This window comes from Thunnus thynnus, chromosome 9 (assembly GCF_963924715.1).
Source record: "Thunnus thynnus chromosome 9, fThuThy2.1, whole genome shotgun sequence".
NCBI classification, from domain to species: domain Eukaryota; kingdom Metazoa; phylum Chordata; class Actinopteri; order Scombriformes; family Scombridae; genus Thunnus; species Thunnus thynnus.
Genome location: NC_089525.1, coordinates 14,062,716 through 14,081,188, shown reverse-complemented (window position 1 = coordinate 14,081,188; position 18,473 = coordinate 14,062,716). Strand labels below are relative to the sequence as shown.

Here is an 18,473-nt window from a genome sequence, read left to right as displayed (position 1 = left end):
TGAGGAGAGACTCAGCATCACTGATCAAGAGCTGCGGCTGCATCCCCTGGCCCAGCTAGCGCGTCCGATACCCACGCTAACAATTAATAAACAGCAAATAACGAGCGAGGAGGAGAGACGGATGAGGATTTCTCTGCAGGATTCCCTCCCCGTCTTTGCCTCATCCTCCTCCTCCTCCTCCTCCTCCTCCTCCTCTTCGTCTCCGCTGCAGCGAGAGTCTGCCGTGGACCTCTGCAGCAGCAGCAGCAGCAGCAGCAGCAGCAGTGCTCATGAAGCACAGGCTTGTTTGCTCTTCATCAACATCAGGGGCCAGTCCCTCTCTCATCCCAACCTGCCGGAGGAGAGGCCACGCTCTACCAGATCACGCAGATTCAAACACGCTACATTTGCTCTGCGTCGGAGCTAATAGGACATGGAGTTCTAAAAAAGCCTGTTTTGTTTTGTTTTGTTTTTTTTTCTCTCCTCTCCGTACATGTTCTCTCACAGTTCAGCCCAGGCAGTGTGTGTGTGTGTATGGTGTGTGTGTGTGTGTGTGTGTGTGGACCCCCCCTAAGGCAGCCTGTGCACCTTTATTCCAAATGACCTTGTTTACGGACATAACACAACCACCACAAATTCCCAGACAGAATCTCATTTCGAGGGAGCATCACAGCAGTGAGCGGATGCAGAGGGGGGAGAGAGATTTCTGCGAGCAGGTTACAAACCTGCGCACTCTTTAATTAAACTGACACTCGCCAACAGATCACATTTTTACCTCACTGATGTTGTAATGAAGCTAGGAAGTTGAATTAAGATGGAGAAGCTACCTCCATTTTGGATAGAGAGCCCATGTTGAGCTGAGGAAACATGGCACGCAGGATTGTCTCTCCCTGCTCAGGCTACTGCCAAATTTGAAAATAAAATGTCTGCAGTGGCTCTACAAAGAGGGTCCCGTGTGTGCGCCAAAACATGCCCCATAAAAGCGGCGTTTTCTTAATCTGCATTTACAGGCACATCCAGATACATTCGACATACACACCGCCCTGCCTGATCAGTAGTTTTGAGAGAGAGATGGGTAACTTTGAAGGCGACGCTAAGCCCGTATTGACGGTATTGACAGAAAAAAAAGGCTGATTTAAATCCCCCCTCTTCCTCCACTCAGCAGCTTTCTCCTCCTGGCCATGCGATGTCATCTATTGAGCTGCAGAGTGGAACGCTCCTCGCCCTGACAAAAGAGGACGTCAGTCTCCATAGCACAAGGATATGTCCTCTCACAAAAGGAGCTACAATATTCACAGAGAAGAGGAGGAGGAGGAGGAGGAGGAGGGGGGGGGGAGAGTGAAGGGAGGGAGGAGGGAGAATCCTAATAATTTCTCCATTTTGAATGAAGTCTGACCTTCATGTCTCTTTCTTTCTCTCTCCATCTCTCTCTCTGTGAATTTTGAGCGACACGCATCACGAGCCATGCGCGGAACGTTTTTTTTTTTTTTTTTTTTTTTTTGGTCTTTCCTCTCTTCCTGCATAAAATGAAACCTTAAGTGGAGTTTGTGTTTTTCTGTTGTGTATATGTGTGTGTGTGTGTGTGTCTTTCCTTGCTGCCTGGGCGGTATCTGTGTTATTGGCTGAGCCTTTTCAGGGGTTGGGTAATTAGATCAGACTGCCTCTCCCCGAGAGTCAAACCAAGCTCTAAAGTGACAGTTGGGAGCACTGTTGTAATTTTCTGCTCCTCCTGGTAATTGAAGACCAGGATTTGGCAGGATTGGGATGCACTATATATCCAGGGAATAAGGAGTAAACAACACCCTCACCCTTCCTCCTCTGCATGCACCCCGAAAATAACACTCGCCCACTCACACACACCCACCCGCCCACAGACACAGATCCTACACTCACACACTCACACACAAACATCTAATGCCTCCTGCAAACTAAACAATGCTCTAATCTACTGGTGTTCCCCAGGTACGGTGTTAGCTAATTTCCGTTAGTTCAGCACAAATCCACATTCACCTTTGAGGCCAATAATATGTTTACTTTGACCGCTTATTATGTAAGGATTTAGAAACACGGCATGATGTTGTAATTTTAAAACTCTAACACCGATGGTTTGTACACTGTTAACAGAGCGTTTCAGTGGTTGCATGCTGGGGTGGAAAAAGTGTTTATAACTGTGCAGGTTTGGAACGAGAACATGGAAGTCATTGTTCACTGCACTTAGTATTTATTGTACTTTCCAGTGACTGATCTGGTACAAAGCAGCTCTTCTCTTTGTTTTAGATTAAAGGGACTTGCAAAAGCCAGATTTGAAAAAGAATGAAGAATCAACATAGCTGAGGATGAGATATCCTGTCTTAAATTCCCTTGCACACTTGATCCTACATTTCCCATAATGCACTCGATAGCATTTTTTTCATTTGATCATGCATGTGGTAATAACTCACCTCCTCCAAATTCCACACCTCCAGTTTATAACACAGGCTTTCTGTAGTCTCCACGCCCAAACTGAGCAAATTATTATTATTATTTATTTATTATTTACTCATTTTAAACAGCTTATTTCAGAACCACAGAAGACATCATACAACTGTTTTCACAGGCTGAGTAAAACTCCTCATGACTTTGACATGTAAAATCTATAGTGTCCCTTTAATGTTTATTGTTGACAAATAAATGTAGCAAACAAGCACAGACAGTGGATATTGATCTTTGAAAATCAGATAGAATCACACTTATGGTGATAATTATATCATAAACTGACCTTCAGTGGTAACTAAGAACATTTACTCAAGTACTGTCCTTCAGTGCGATTTTGAGGGACTTCCACTTTACTCGAATACTTCCATTTTGTGCTACTTTAAGCTTATAGATCACCACATTTGAGAGGGAAATATTTTACTTTTTTGACTCCATTAGATTTATTGAGAGCCATAGATACTTTACAGATTAAGATTTTACATATAAAACATGTGATTGGCTTTAAAACATGATGCACAGTTTTAGATTAAACTACCCAACGGTATGTAAAATAGTTAAATTTAGCTCCAGCTCGACCAAATACAACATTCAAAAGTTGCTTACATATTGATGCATCAGTAATTACAATTCAATAACATGATATATAGTCGTAGCACAATGACTGTTTACTTTTGATATTTTTCTGATAATGCTTTCATAGTATTTTAAATGCTTTACTTTTACTTGTAATGGAGTATCTTTACATTGTGGTACTTTTACTTCAGTAACGGAGCTTAATACTTCCATCTTTACACTGATAATAATGAATGAACTTTGCTCTCAGCCCAGCAGATAACGACACAGACTCTCTGACTGGACGTGTGTTCACATACGTCCTATTTTCCCGTTGAGGACTCCTCTCAGTTAGCCATCTTCCACCACATCCACTAAAGCCCTGCTGTTGCAACCAGCCCGCCCGTCTCTACAGGTATGTGTCAGTGTGCTCACAGCGCACAGGCATCTGGTCCGGGCTGACTCTGACAGCAGCTTGTGTCTGGACTTGCTAGCATCAAATAAAACCTGGACCAAACCCACGAACCAAATAATGGAGGAGCCGGGAGGCACCGGCACTGACAAGGACAACGTATCTGAGGTAACAACCACATCTCTCTGCTGCATGCACACTCTCAAATTCACAACAGCCCTCTCCTAGCCTCCATTCCTTTTTGGCTGTTATGCAAAAAAAATATGTGTTGGGCTTATATAATTGAGTCAGAGCGTTATAAATTACATTTCTCGACTGTTGAAACAAAATGTAGCGATGAATAATCTGGTGCAGTGCAGATACTTAAATTTTTTAAGCAGTCTTTGCGCAAGAAGGGCATCTCAGCCTAGAGAGAGAATGAGTGAATGCTGCAACATCTTGAATTAGCAACAATAATCTCATCTTTTAAACGCGGACACTAATCTGAGATCATTTGCACAAGTGACACACACACACACACACACACACACACGCATACTGTATGAAGAGGAGGCGACAGATCAGAGGAGGCAGCAGCAAAGTGATGGACGGGCTGTGCTAGCCTGTGCAGTCAAATACGCAGCATCAGTACAAATACAGATTCAGTGTTTGTATTGAACTGCTACATTATTGATTATGAGATATCAATTATGGATGACAGTCTCCTCAGAGGCATCACAGTCCAACATCACAAAGAGATGTCTTGTAGACAGGCTGAACCATCCTGCACAATCAGACTCAGTTCAGCTGTTTGTACCACCCTGCTTCATTATTGATCATGACCAATCAATTATTGATGATCATCAGGGGATGTGGAGGGCTAAAACATGAAGGCATGTACCTCCTCCTATACACAGCTGGTAAAGGAGAAGTCAGTTTTATTACATCTTAGGTCTTATTTTTGTAGTTTTGTCTCTATTGGTTATAATAACATTGTTCTCATCAAAGTATTTACTGAGATTTGGGAACACGTGTGTCATGAAACACAAGTGATCAGACAGGTTGTAAACAAACCAACTGGTTTGACCATTTACAGCCAAGAAAAGCCTCCTTGTGACCCCGAACAGTCACAGGTCTCATGCGACCAGTTCAACCAAAGAATGATGTTTTCTTCTATAATTATTTCATTTTAATTGTTCAAATAGATAGGCCCTGAAGAAGTAAAAATCTTCGGTATTTCAGAAGAAAAATGTAAAAATTTGAGAACTAGTTTGTCTATAAAGATCCCTGGTTGTTTTTTTAAAGGTGCAGTGTGAAGGATTTAGTGGCATCTAGCGGTGAGGTTGCAGATTGTAACTAACTGAATACCCCTCCCCTCCTCTTCCAAGCGTGTAGGAGAAACTACAGTAGCTGCCAAACTCGCGAAAAACTTGAAAGGCCCTCTCTAGAGCCAGTGTTTGGTTTGTCCGTTCTGGGCTACTGTAGAAACATGACGGTGCAACATGGTGGCCTCCATGGAAGACGAAAACACAACAATTCTTATTTTCATGGGATTATACACTAATTAAAACATACTTATGAATGTTATATTCCATTTCTGCCAAGTCCGTTCAATTAGATTCTACAAAATTCTGCACACTGCACCTTTAAATGGAGGATTCAATTAGATTTGGGACTATTTATATTCATATCTGGCACTCCACTGTAATCATATTCTGTTTTATTCAGTTGTATCCGATTGTTATCATTTATGTTATTTTACTTTTTTCAACCATGATATACAGTATGTGTCCTTTTATATTTTATCTATTTATTTATTTTTTAAAATATTTTTTAATATCTTGTCTTAATGTCTCTTTATGACCACGCTGTTCATAGGTGCAACACAAATAAATTCCTCTTTCCTTGTTTTGTCTTCTTTCCAATCTTGTTAAACTCTCAGAATAACTTTCCAACCTCTTGGACGGTCCGCTGATCTTAACCACTTTATTTTGAGTTGAGCACACCCAAAACGTCTGAAACAATCCCTCATTGCTCAGCAACACTGTAAGTACAGTTTGTCAAAGTGAAATTTGGAAGTGAGCCTCTTCGACCGTGACCTTCTACCTTCATTTGCGCTTCTAAATAAGTATGGGGTTTGTTTTCTGCTCATGCGTCTTGCCCTGTTGGACTTCCTTTTAGTGATGTCGTTCTCAGATTTCAGCTGTTTATCTGTTGAGTATTATTGCCAAAACTATGATAAAAGAGACCCAAGCTGTAATAAACCAGAATTATCCTTTAAACATACATTCTTTCATGAAATTAAGAGCCACAATGGTAAAAATTCAATACTTGAGGTTATTAAAAAGGCTTAGTCAGATACGACGCATCAGATACAACCCTGTTACTTCATTAAGCTTCGTGATCAATCTACTAATTATGAGACGCTGGGAAGGGCAGCTGTAAACGGCTTACCTGAGTCCATAAAGCACCGTGCCGTCAGGGTGGAGACGGATCATCCTGTTCTTGACTGTGACTCCGTGGACGAACGACTTCTTGTCGTTGAGGAAGTAGGTGTCGGGGACCCACAGCTGGTCGGCCACTCGGTTATCCAGAGTCAGGTTGTAGGCGATCTCGGAGTAGGAGAGACGCTTGTCCCGCCATGCTTGCTGGAAGTACATCGTCAAGGTGTAGTCCTGGATGACAGAGGAGGAAGCCACAGTGAGAATCAATAACGCTGATCCTAATTACAGCATAAAGCCAAACAACAAACACTTTCAGTCTTTTTTTTTTTTTCCACAATCATCTCAAGTGGGAAACACATCAAGCGCCAACAGCATGTCATCCTGCGCTAGCGTTTGAACATGCCTCCATGGATGTGTTACAGCACGTTGTCTGGACTCTGCATAGTGAGAAGGTCAGCCAAAAGGTCGCTGGTGGTCTGAAAGGCCACGACCCATACTAGAGGCCATGGTGGCTGAGGGTTGGGGGGTTAATATTCAACTATCCTCACTTAATTTTGAGACCATAACCAGAGGGGAACTTTCTCAGCTGGCTGACTATTGTCTCACGCTAAAAATATCTGCTTCCACTTGAACGAGTGAAGGCACTTTCCGCTTTACAGAGACGATACTGCCCATATTACAAATGGCTGATAGGTTTCTGCAGCTGGGGCCTCCTCCCTTTCTCTGCTCCTGCGTTTTAATTCTGCTAAGTAATAAATAACCAGAACGAGTGAGATGTAGGAGAAAGTTTCCCAGATTTAACCTCAGTGAGAAAACTGCATCTTTACTGTGCAGTTCTTTTTTTTTTTTTTTTTACACATGCTCAGAGATGTAGCAGTAAACTGTACCTCCTCTCTCTCTCTTCCTCTTTCTCTGCTTCTCACTGTTAAAAACTGACACCCACACACCCACAGTGAAACATAGCACTGCAGTTGGATTGGCTCTGTTACAGTGTATTGCAGCGCAATCGCTGAGTGGGAAAACAAATTAAAAAATACGGCCCGTGAAACGAGGCCTTTGAGCTTTTACTCCAAACAGCCATCATCATTACTTATCACCGTGTTTCTATGTTTCCAAGCCATTTTTTTTTTTTTTTGCCGTCACACATTGGTGTGACACTGCAAAGCAATTGCTTTAGTCTTAAACTCATTTCATGCAGTGTGTGCAACCAAAGATTGTGTAAAAAGGGGCATCTAAAAATATGTGAGGTGCTGACGTGTTGATTTTTTTTACAGGAGTGAAAAGTCGAGCGAGGACGGGTGCATCCTTATCCTGTTTTACAAGAGTTCCCACTGAACCTTTCTCACACACTCGCTCCCTCTCTGTCTCATTATCAGGCTGTCGATCGGATATCTCTATCACCTTTGGGATCGTTAGCTGCTGCCTGCAGGCTCGGTGTACATCAACACACTGAGGCAGCATCTCCCCGCAATACGTCCCTGTCTTTAGTGCCATCCTTCGCCATATTGAGGAAGAAACACGGCAAGCCTCTCCCCGACTAAATTAGAATCAAATGATATCAACTAGAGCCCCGCAGTAACAGTCTGAGCAACGTGATTGTTTTGAAGCAGAGATTATTCACCCACATGGTCTCATGGACAAAAATATTTTGCTCTACACTGTCTTCAACATAACTGGAGGGAAACACCCTTTGACATTTTGGTGGATACGGTAACAACAGAGCGTGAGTGTGTCTGGTGTCTGCGCACGTCCAAATGCACATACACACAGGTTTTAGATGTTTGATATTCACATTCATAGTTTTTAATCTGTATATGATATTAACAGGGTTGGGATGCAACTAATGATGCTGGAAAACTGTCCTAAAATGCCCGTCACTGTTACCCAGAGGTCAAGGTTTGTCAAAATTACATTGACAGGATTTCTTGTTTTGTCCAACCAACAATTCAAAACTTCAAAACAGATAAGATAAGATATATCATTATCAATGATACAAAACAGAGACAAGCAGAAAATCCTCACATTTGAGAAGGTGGAACAAGCACAAATGTTTGGTGCCATCTTGCTCGATAAACAAGTTAAAGGGTTAATCAATTATTAAAATTGTTGCCAATTCATTTTCAGTCAATCGCTTGATTGATTAATTGTTTCAACACCAGCAGAATTTGCAGTTACAGGCTTTTTTTTCCACAGCAGACATGTTAACTTGTTATAGCAGGAAATGCACAGATGTTACTAATTATTTGCACTTGAGCTTTTTCTACTGACACATGTCAAAATGTGTTCTGTGAAAAGTGATTATTGAATGAGAATCATTTAGAAATGTGCTGTTAAGTTATTTGAGCCTGTGTTCAAAGGCTCCTGCTCTCATTTTTATGTGTGTGTGTGTGTGTGTGTGCATGTGTGTGTGTATAATCGTGTACATTTGGGGGTTTAAGAGTATAGAGATGCACAGGGAACACCTGGGCCTGCACGCTGCCTCCTGGCTGTGCGTGCTGTAAAAACGGCAGCGCAATTACGGCCTTACAGATGGTGCTGTTTACCTTTGCTCGGACATCACTTGAGCTTCGAGAGGGACACAAAATACAGCTGCCTCCCACCTCTCTGTTTTTTTTTAAGTGCAGTCAATGTCAGCTTGATTAATTGTAGAACCAAATGTGCAGCATAGACTAGCGTGTTGTGAGGCAGTACATTTTGTTTTGTGATCTCTTCTATTACCATGCAGGAAAATCATGTTGCAGTAAATTTTAAACTGGTCAACATGCTCATTTTATAGTATTTTTTTTTCTTAAGCTAATAAAGACATTCTGTCAAAAAAATCTGCATATATATGATATTCATGTTATAATATTAAGCAAAACTCTGCAATATATGCAAGTTTGTTAATATGGTGCAGCTCTGGTACTAAATATGCAAGTGAAAACACCAAAACAAAGCATTTCTTCACACAGTACATTCTCATTAACTCACCACAGAGGGCAAAATCCTGTAAATTAAGCAGTCTGACTTGATTTAACTTTTACTCTCCTGGACTAAAAATAATTTCTGAGTAACAAACAGGATATTTAATACGTTATGTGTTAAGAGCTGAATCTCTTCCTCCTCACAGATGAGGAGCAGAGAGGAAAAGAGGGACAGAGAAGCAGGTGAGGTGGACGACGCAGTATGAAGCGTCCAAAAAAGCTGCAGATAACTGAGAGGCAGACCATCCCATGTCGGAGTGTCGGCCTCCGGAGCGACCTTCAGTCTCCTTGTCACAAGCACTCCTCAGAAACTCCATTAACATCACACACAGACGGCCCAGTGAGCAACAGTGAGGGAGACATCTTGTGGAGAGCACCAACATTGAGAGAAGGAAAAAAAAACAAAAAAAAAAACCCCAGCATGACAGCACTGAATATATAAACATGATGAAGATCAAACAAGGCCCGGCTAACTTAAAAAACATCAAGGCATGGTTGCACGGTGACAGTCTCACTACAGATACGTTTCTGGGCTAACAAACCCCCATTAAGAGTCTGACAGAGTGACAAGGAGTACATTTGTGTTTCCCTGAGAAATCTGACAGGCTACGGTTGTTACAAGACCTCCATTACAACTACATCAGCTGTCACAACCGACATGGGAGGGAGCTGCCAATAAGCGAGCTTAAACACAACACACACACTAGCTCTGTTTGTTCATTTGAAGAAACAGCTGACGTTAAAGCATTCACTTTTTCTCCTTTAACGGAACCATCTCGCCAGTTTGAGTTATGGTTATTTGTGTTTCTAGTATTTTAATAATGCTGCTGCCAAGATCAAAAAAAGAAAAGAGAGACACGTCCACATGTGAAGTCACTCTGATGCTCATTTTTAGCACATTTCAAGTCCTTGTAATAAAAGAAAAAAAAACACTTTCTGTTTCCCTCCTTTTTTTTTTTAAACTATCCATGAAGTGTTGGTATGACAGCTCTGCTCTCTGCTGCCGTACGGCGCCAGACAAACATCCACCGTATTGCTAACGCTTTCATCTGCCGTGTCCTGCTGCAGAGCGCTGGAGTAGAAGCAGGGAAGAGTCTGCTGATAGTAACAACATCCACTGTGCACGACCGCGAGGAGACGATTTGGGCAGTAACAAGCTCGTCTGCAGACATCGCAGCCTCTTGTCCCTTTGCTTTCCCGTCTACTAGCTGGAGGAGACGCCACAGCACGTCAACTGGTCAAGCTGAGTTTATTCATTTGTTGTCCTCACTGTGTCCGGTTTAGTACAGTCTTCAAATTAAATATTTGGGGTCAAGGGGGGAGTTAGTGCATTCTGAATGAGTTGCCTGCCGCATACATCCTGAGGGAAGTGACAACATTGACGCTTTTATGACTCTCTTTCCAATGGGTCATTTTTCAGCTACTTAGCTTCAGTGGGGGGAAAGTGCCTGACAGAATCATTAAGTGAGTCATCAACACATTAAAGGCTTTTAATGGAGCTGGCTAACTTACTCCCTGTTTTTAAACACGCAGCTTTTTTGTTCCCCCCGTAACGGCCATAATGAAAGGATATTACGACCAATTTAAACTTGGCGTAACATCACTATTGCAGCGGGACTCTGCAAGGGTAAGTGTTGGTAATTAAGCAAATGGCAAACCAACCAAAGGAGAAAAAAAAAACAAAAAAACTCTTTCATTATTTTAAATCTGATTGATTCATTTGGCTAAAATGCATTAGTGGAAGGAAAGGAAAACTGACATTAATTATAAATTTACACAATTAATGTCACACAACCATTTTTAGAATATTTAACTATAATGTATAAAATATAGGCACTTTATGTGATTAACACCTTTCTTTACTGGGTTTTACTTTCACAAATACAGTAATCGTGTCTTTTACAGCTCATGTTCTGCCACTGACATTGTTTTATCTACAAACGAGACCCGGTCTCTGCGGAATAAACACTGAGCAGTGAAACCAGCATGCATGTAAGAAAGCTGCAGGATTAAGTGTTGTTCTTGTGCTGTAATTATGCTGCTGACCATATTAATCTGTTACTCTGTGTGTCCACTCAGCATAACTAATGACATTGTTCTGGACAACCTGCATTCTTGTCTTAAGCTTTTTGGAAAAGCTCAGCAGAACAAACAGAGCGGGAAAAATCAAAGCAGCACCGGATGAACAGAGAGACAAAATAATTCTTATATTTAAATGTAAAAAAAAAAAAAAAGAATAATAAACTAAATGTGTCTGTATAAAAATGTGACAGATTGAGTAATAGCCAAGAAGTGACAGTGAATATCAAACTCTAACATTTCAGATTAGAGCTGAAACACTTAGTTGGTTAATCAATTTGTTAGTTAATAATCATTTATCAGGCAAAATTGCTGCTGGTTCCAGCTTTTCTGATGTGTGAATTTGCTGCTTTTCTATATTTAACATCACTGTAAACTGAACATCTTTAAGTTTTTGTTCTGTTTGTTGGACAAAACAAGTAATTTGAAGGTGACTCTGATGAATTGTAATGGACATTTTTCAGTATTTTTGGACATTTTATACACCAATTATCAGTTGTAGCCTTATTCAGATACTATAATCATTATCATTCCCTGTAATTATCAGTTATTGAAAAGACAAACATATCAACTAAAAGTTAAAAACTCCCAAAAATCTGGCATCAACCTTCACCTGGATTATAAACGTTAAAACCTTGAAAAAGCCCCTAGAAAAAGAGGAGGCCTTCTTTGCTTTCCTTGACTTCCCTAGATTCACCAAAAAAGGCTGTGTTGTCATGGCAACACTGAGTAAAAATAACACAAGCTTATTTTCCACAAGCTGAAAATAAAATGGAACAGGATCAGTTTGGACAAACAAGATCAAAATGGTTGCTAATTCACAGACACAAGAAAGCCGCGTCTCTCTCTCGCACAGACGTGCGAGTAAGGCTGCGGCCTGCGCTGCGTTCCCGCTGGTCATCGGCTCCCGTTATCTGATGGCCAGATCCTCTTACTCATGTAAAGAAACCAGCGCTTGTCAGGATAATGATCGTAATAAAGGGAACGCTCACGCCCCACTAATTCCTCCATCCCAGAAGCCACCACAGCTGGTTTGTTTAAATCTTTTAATTCACAGCCAGCTAATTAACATTCAGAGAACAGTATTATAGTACAGGCAGTGCCTCTTAACAACCACCAACCTCAGGTATTTTACATGTAATTAACGAGCAGGATGAAGAAAAGACGAGGAGGGAAAATACTCATTTACCTCCCTCCTTATTCCAGCCTCGGAGCGAATATTGTAGCTCTACTCAACATATGGATGGCATGCAGGAGATGTTAATATGCAGCACTGATGCATTGCTGAGACAACAGACTCGACTTGTATTTAATCAGCTGCACTGGCTGTGTGCAGAACACTTTTTAATGCACCATAACCAGGGTTCGGTTCCTGGATCTGTGATTTCAGCAAAAACAAACAGCATTATGCAAATGCAATTTCAGCTGCTAAGTGAGGGAGATGAGTGATGAGCGAGATGCCAGAGCAAGAACAGACAGACAGAGAGGAACACGGAGAGATAAACTGGGGATGGTGGGAAAGGGGGGGGTGGGGGGGGTCTCTCGGCCATGATATCATATCTGTGCCATATTTTGCACTAACCCTAGTGAGTCAACATAGCCCACCCAGCAAGGATGTGTGGTCACACCTCGTACTCGGAGGACACTTCCCTCTCAAAATAGCACATTTGTAATGTCATGCAGGCGAGGCTGCTACCACAGTGCTGACTGACCTGCAGATTTTTATTGCCTGACAACATGGCTGACCTTTGAGCCTCAACGGGCCATCGCTGTGGATCACACAAGAATGCACCAAAAAAAAAAAGACTCGTACATATGCAAACCTGCCTCCAAAACTACTAAATCCCACTCAAACAGGCATCATGCCCTTCATGTCAGCACGCTCCCCACACAAGAAGAAACATGCCACAATGGCTTCAATCAGCCCCGACCAAAATGCAGAGTTCATTCTCCACCAGAGGCGTTTTTATCTTTAATTAGAGGAGCGAGCAGCTGTTTACAACCCAAACCCCGCTCACCGCCATGATGGCAGGCCTGCACACAAACACTGATTTCAAATCCTTTCGCTCCTGACAGCAGATTCCTCCATTTTCCTTCAGGTTCACGTAGCGTAGAGGCAAAATCAGGCGTATCTGGTGTGGATTAAGTTGGTGTGATCATGTAGAAAAGGCTGTAAAAATTAGTCTTATTAATAGATTATCAATTATTTGGCAACAATTTAGATGATTTAAGTCATTTTTAAGCATAAATTCACTGGTTTCCACTTAGTCTTTTATGAGATTAAACTGAACATCTTTGGGTTTTGAAACAAGATATTTAGGCACCTTTTGAACATGTAATGGACATTTTTTGACCAAAAACGTTCAATGAGAAAATAATCTGTACATTAGTTGGTGATGAAAATAATCATAGTTGTAGCCTTTCATTAGAGAGTCATAAAATTAGTTGTGGAGTCTAGTTTTGTTTTTAATCCCTCAAACCTGAGTGAAGCACCAGTAGGCCAGTCTTTACTGTGCAGAAAACTCACAGATTATCTTAAATTGTATCAAGAGATTCTAAAGATCCCAAACATGTCAGTCTTAATTTTTGCAGAAAACGATGCACAAGATATCTACAAAATTTCCATTTGATGTAACTCTGCAGCCGTAAGAAACACGGAGCCTTGGAGTTTGAGTATTTCACTCAGTTTGAACATCATATCGCTTCAGGGAAGAGTTATATCTGTGATAGTGTAAGATTGTGTGGAATAAGATGATTTTTCCAGCCTTAAAGCTACATAAGTGGAAAAAGAATCTGTGTGTTGAGGGGGGTTAATGAAGCGTTTGGCTCTAGATCTCATGGAGAGCTCTGCAGTAACTTTTTCCTCGGCTGCCACCAGGATGTAGACATCATTAGAGGAGACGGTGAAACTGATAACAGCAACCTTCACCTCTCTCCCACCCTGTTCTTCACTGCCTTCGTCGGTTTCATCCTTTCCTCTCCTCTCCTCTCCTCTCCTCTCCGTGTTGTTTTCCCTCTCAGCACTTTAATCTTAAAAGCGGCTGCCCCTGATGAGGAAGATCAAAGCGGCCCCGCGCTGAGCACAGGTCACCAACTCCATCCTCGTGATCATGGTGCACGGTGATATTATTGATTTCTCTGAGATCAATCTTGTCAGCTGCTGTTATCCTCTATTGTACCAAAGAGAGCTGGACATGAAGGAAGAAGAAGAAGGAGGAGGAGGAGGAGATTCCGACCGGTTATGTAAGTCACGGGGAGGATTTTTCACAAGGTAGCGACAATGTATGGAACGCAAGTCCGACAAGATCTTGGAGTTGTGTGTTTTTTTCGGGTTTTTTTATAACTTTTCATCAAAATTCGTCCGTCGTGTCAGAGGGTGTGCGGATCTAGAGGGGGGGGGAGCTTTTCCGAGAAATGAGCGAGATGAATGCTCTCTCATAGCTACAGGGAGTTGCATGACGTCAGACGCCATTCACTGTTTGTGCACACTTTTGTGTTTTGTTACACACACACACACACACACACACACAGGGATGTATGAAGCAGTGTTTTTTTCCATATGAATGCTTGCATAGATGCCTAGTTCTTAAGTAAGATAACCCTTTGGAGCAAGGCAGAGGTGGATTACATGGCTGCTGAGCCCAGAGTCACAGCCAGGGATCCAGTCAAAGTGGTGGGAGGGAAGGATGGAGGAGGGAGAGAGAGAGAGAGGTGAAAGCGAGTGAGGGGTTTCTATTTCAAATCTCCCCGGACCCCCAAGGCACTTCCGTTCTGGCTGCATCCTCCACCAAAATAAATCATTTTCATCAAAGGAGACGCTCTGACCATTCAGTGCTTTTTTTTTTTTTTTTTCCTCGTGCAAAGCAAACTCTCATAAGCTGCTGTGTTTATCTGCTAAACACTTATCATTACAGTTTAAAAAACAGCCAGTAAGACATCCAGTTTTGACAGGATGATGAATCAAAACCCATTAGACAAAATAAAACACATTCTGAAGACATTCGCTTTAAAAGAAAAAAAAAATAAAGGGCTCAATTAATAATAGAAAACACGTCCTCTTCCATTCCGAGTGGCAAACTTGTTTTTCATGCCATTATATAACATCTCTATTATGTTGGTCCATGGAGAGGCTGCTTTGTAAATGATCTTTCCTCACACTCTCAATTCTCTGCAAAGACTGTCCTTAATATTTTTTCTGAATGCTTCAAAAATCCCACGAGCAAAAAAAAAAAAAAGCTTCTCTGATAACCAGTAATTCTACAGTAGAAGTAGAGTGTCTTTAATGCAGTGAAGCTACAGCTAATGCACCACTGAAGCAGTTAAAATTGCCGTCAGTTTCATGTGGGCTGCGGTCTATCTGTCTGTCTATCTGTCTGTCACACGGATCAATAGGTGGTGCTCTTGCATGGGCTGCTGAACTTTTCCCCCTGTCCTCTCCAAGTCGCACATGACGCTCATCTTGTGCACCAGAGCTCGCTTTTAACATCCGAGCTGTTTTATTTATTTATTTATTTAATTATTGTTAATTGTTGCAATGCCGCTGTGTGACCAGACATGTATTATTAACAAATTGCTTACGTCATCTTACAAGTAGGACGAAGATCATTTACGTAGAGACGGTGATGATGTGATTGGTAGCCGAATTTAAAAAAAAAAAAAAAAAAAAAAAAAAAAAGGCGAAAAAACACCAAATGATGCCAGTTTTGGAGAGAAGAGGGTGTTTTTATTCATTTAACTGCATGGAGAGGAGAGAGGAGGAAGGAGAAGGAGGAGGAGGAGGAGGGGGGGGGTGCGTGTCAACAAAATTACACCACCGAGGCTTGACAACGTGAAGCAGTCAGGAGCACACACACACACACACACACACACGCACACGCACGCACGCAACGCAACGCACGCAGCTCTCCGCGCGCGCAGCCAGGGCTGTGCGTCCGAGTGCGCCAGTGAGTGTGTGTTTTGAATTCAAATGCAGCAACACACCAGAGCTGCAAATGCGGGACTGAGAGGAGGATGGCGATGATGTGTTTGGGAGAGGAAGCCTCCCAATTTTTTTTTTCTCTTTCACCCGAGTAAAATATATTCACAAGATGTCTCACAACCGGCTCGGGTTAGCCCGGCACAACACACACACACACACACACACACACACTCACACACTCACACACACACACTGACCCGTGATAAGTAGCCCACTTCAGAGGAATTCCAGCCGTGCCAGGCACAAATTGGCCACATTATAAAGCGGAGGGGGGATAATAATTATGAAGATGCACCTACCATATTGACTTCAGACACCATGTCTATGCTGGCTATGTCTATATTCATTCCCACCGCCACCGGTGCACCTGCGGAAGAAAAGGATGCATTAACACAAGAGATCTGAATAATTCTCTCTTCATATAAATTTAACAAATTCGTGACGCGCGCACAGGTTCTTCTCTGCTCCCCTCCACCTACAGGAGACATGAGCACCATCAGCCTGAGCAAAAAAATCTTCATGTTTAACAACGCAGATGAGCGTAAAATGCCGCTCATTTCGTCTTTTTTAGTGGAATAATCAAACATTGATGAGCGGGATCGATCAAGTTAAAAAGCCTTGTCTTAATCTCCTCATCAAATGAAATATGCACATCATTTCTCACAGCCTAATTGGAAAGGCCTATTTGGTCTGTGAAGGGATGATTATGTAAATTAAAGCAGATTTTGCGATTCATTAAACATGTATTGCACGTCACCGAGGGTGTGAAAACATGACATTCCGTTTTTCAATTTGCTTTTTTTTACCTCCGAAATCTGGCCTCAACCGAATGTCGTATCCTTTCATCAGTCTGTCCACTGTTTCTTTTACCAGAGGCATATTGCTTGGATCTTTGATATCCTTGACGCTGGGGAGAAAAAAAGGTGGTGTAATGCAGAAATAAGCTTATTAATATCACACGGCAGGCACGCTTCAACACGGCTACATGGCAAGACAAGAGGACGCAGACATGCAAAAATCGGTTTACCTTTGAGCCCAGACAAAAGTCACGAGTAAGGAAAAAGTCAAAATCCCAAAGTGATTTTTCCTGATCCTCCCCATCGCAACAGTGTTTGAGGCGGTTTCGGGATGCGAGTGAGGAGAGCGCACATCCAACTTACTCCAGACAGTGCAGAGGAGCCAATGAGGGGCGCATGCGTGCAGCCTGCCCAAGATCAAAGAGTGGAGACTGATGATGGTGGATGAGCAGTTTCCATTGCAGAGAAAAATATTAAAGGGACAAGTGGATGTGCGTAATGAAGAAACAAGCATTTATGCCAGGAGTGAAATGAACAACAACATTGTTAATTGTAGACTCGTTTTATTCCTCATGTTCATTACATGGCAGATAAGTTTGTCTATAATCTGACAAGGTCAAACAACAGGATGCACAGTAGGGTTAAAAATAGTCAGACTGACAAGTTAACAGCAAGTTTATTCCTTCAGTTTTCATGTTAGCTACTAGACATGTTAACATGGTTAAAAAACAGAATAATCCATCACAGGTATATGCATGATATACAAACATCTGTCCCAAACAACCATGCACCATCCATACAAAAATAGAAAATTAATGTCATGAACACCCATGGGTATTATCCTGCTCTTCCCTGCAATGTTTTCAGAGGACCTGCAGTAGATCTGAAAGTGCAAAAGGGAGCACCGGAGTGCCAGAGCAGAGAGGTGGGATGGAAAACACAATCCCCACAATTCATTTTCTCAGGTTTGAGTACATTTTTGAAGCCGCAAGGAGGGATGCGAGCCTCCTCTAAATTGCCTTTGATCTTGTTGTAGTGGGAGCTATGCTTCTGTAGAGGGCAGGCTTCTGAAAGCATTGGTTCACTGTTGCATCACCACCAGTTACAGCCATCATAGATTATATCATCCACTTCTTTTTGATGTGTTTCTTGGTTTGTGTGTGTGTGTGTGTCTCAAGTGTGTGTCTTAGCGTCATTGTGTACTGTATGTGTGTGGCGTCTGTCTCGGTCCGGGCCAAGAGAAGTTGTTGTGTACGTGGCGGGGTTTAAAGTGATTGAGGCCCCGTGAAGGGCAGCTCTTCAGCTACTGATCAGAACACAAGTGGGCAGTGGTCACAGCCTGTGAAATGAATAGATGTGCGGCAGGAGAATAAATGAGTTTCTGATTCATTTCCTCTGTCAGATGAGAGCAGAGCAAATGCTGAGAGCTTGTTCACAGAGAGAGAGAGAGAGAGAGAGATGGGTGGAGGTGGGGGGTGGAGGGGTGAGGGGGGGCGAGGTGAGGCTGAATGGATGCTGAAGGTCTCTCTCCGGCTGCACGTGCCCTTTTCCAGGTCCTCTTGGTTTTTAAGAGGCTGTATCTACGTCCCTGCAAGACCAGAATACAGCAAAATGTGAGAGGAGCATACCGAAACCTTTCCACAGCCTGAGACGCTCTATCTGCAGTGTATGTGCACAGCCGAAACTGTTACTGTGCTCCCTGTCCTCTCAGTGCCTTCTTCAAAAGTACCAAGCGAGGGACATGGTGAAAATATGTAAAGGGAATAGATGTGATGCAGCTGTTCTCATGCTCTCCATCTTGTCTCTCTTGTTATT

General features: G+C 42.3%; 2 protein-coding genes across 3 annotated transcripts in view; both read right to left on the bottom strand.

The window, feature by feature from the left end:
* gabrb2a (gamma-aminobutyric acid type A receptor subunit beta2a) overlaps window positions 1–17,059 on the bottom strand; it is a 31,175-nt gene extending 14,116 nt beyond the window's left edge. The window contains exons 1-4 of one of the 2 annotated variants that reach the window (XM_067599021.1): window positions 16,889–17,059; window positions 16,668–16,768; window positions 16,161–16,228; window positions 5,852–6,072 (exon numbers count right to left, since the gene is read on the bottom strand). In XM_067599021.1, coding sequence (XP_067455122.1) covers window positions 5,852–6,072; window positions 16,161–16,228; window positions 16,668–16,768; window positions 16,889–16,962 — 464 coding nt within the window. In that variant the 5' untranslated portion in view covers window positions 16,963–17,059. The remainder of the gene's footprint in view (window positions 1–5,851; window positions 6,073–16,160; window positions 16,229–16,667; window positions 16,769–16,888) is intronic. The other variant, XM_067599020.1, reaches the window with a different exon arrangement.
* A 142-nt stretch (window positions 17,060–17,201) lies between these two features.
* The window catches only part of gabra6a (gamma-aminobutyric acid type A receptor subunit alpha6a), a 7,465-nt gene continuing 6,193 nt past the window's right edge, over window positions 17,202–18,473 (bottom strand). The window contains exon 10 of the mRNA XM_067599022.1: window positions 17,202–18,246. Within this exon, the coding sequence (XP_067455123.1) occupies window positions 18,225–18,246 (22 nt within the window). The 3' untranslated portion in view covers window positions 17,202–18,224. The remainder of the gene's footprint in view (window positions 18,247–18,473) is intronic.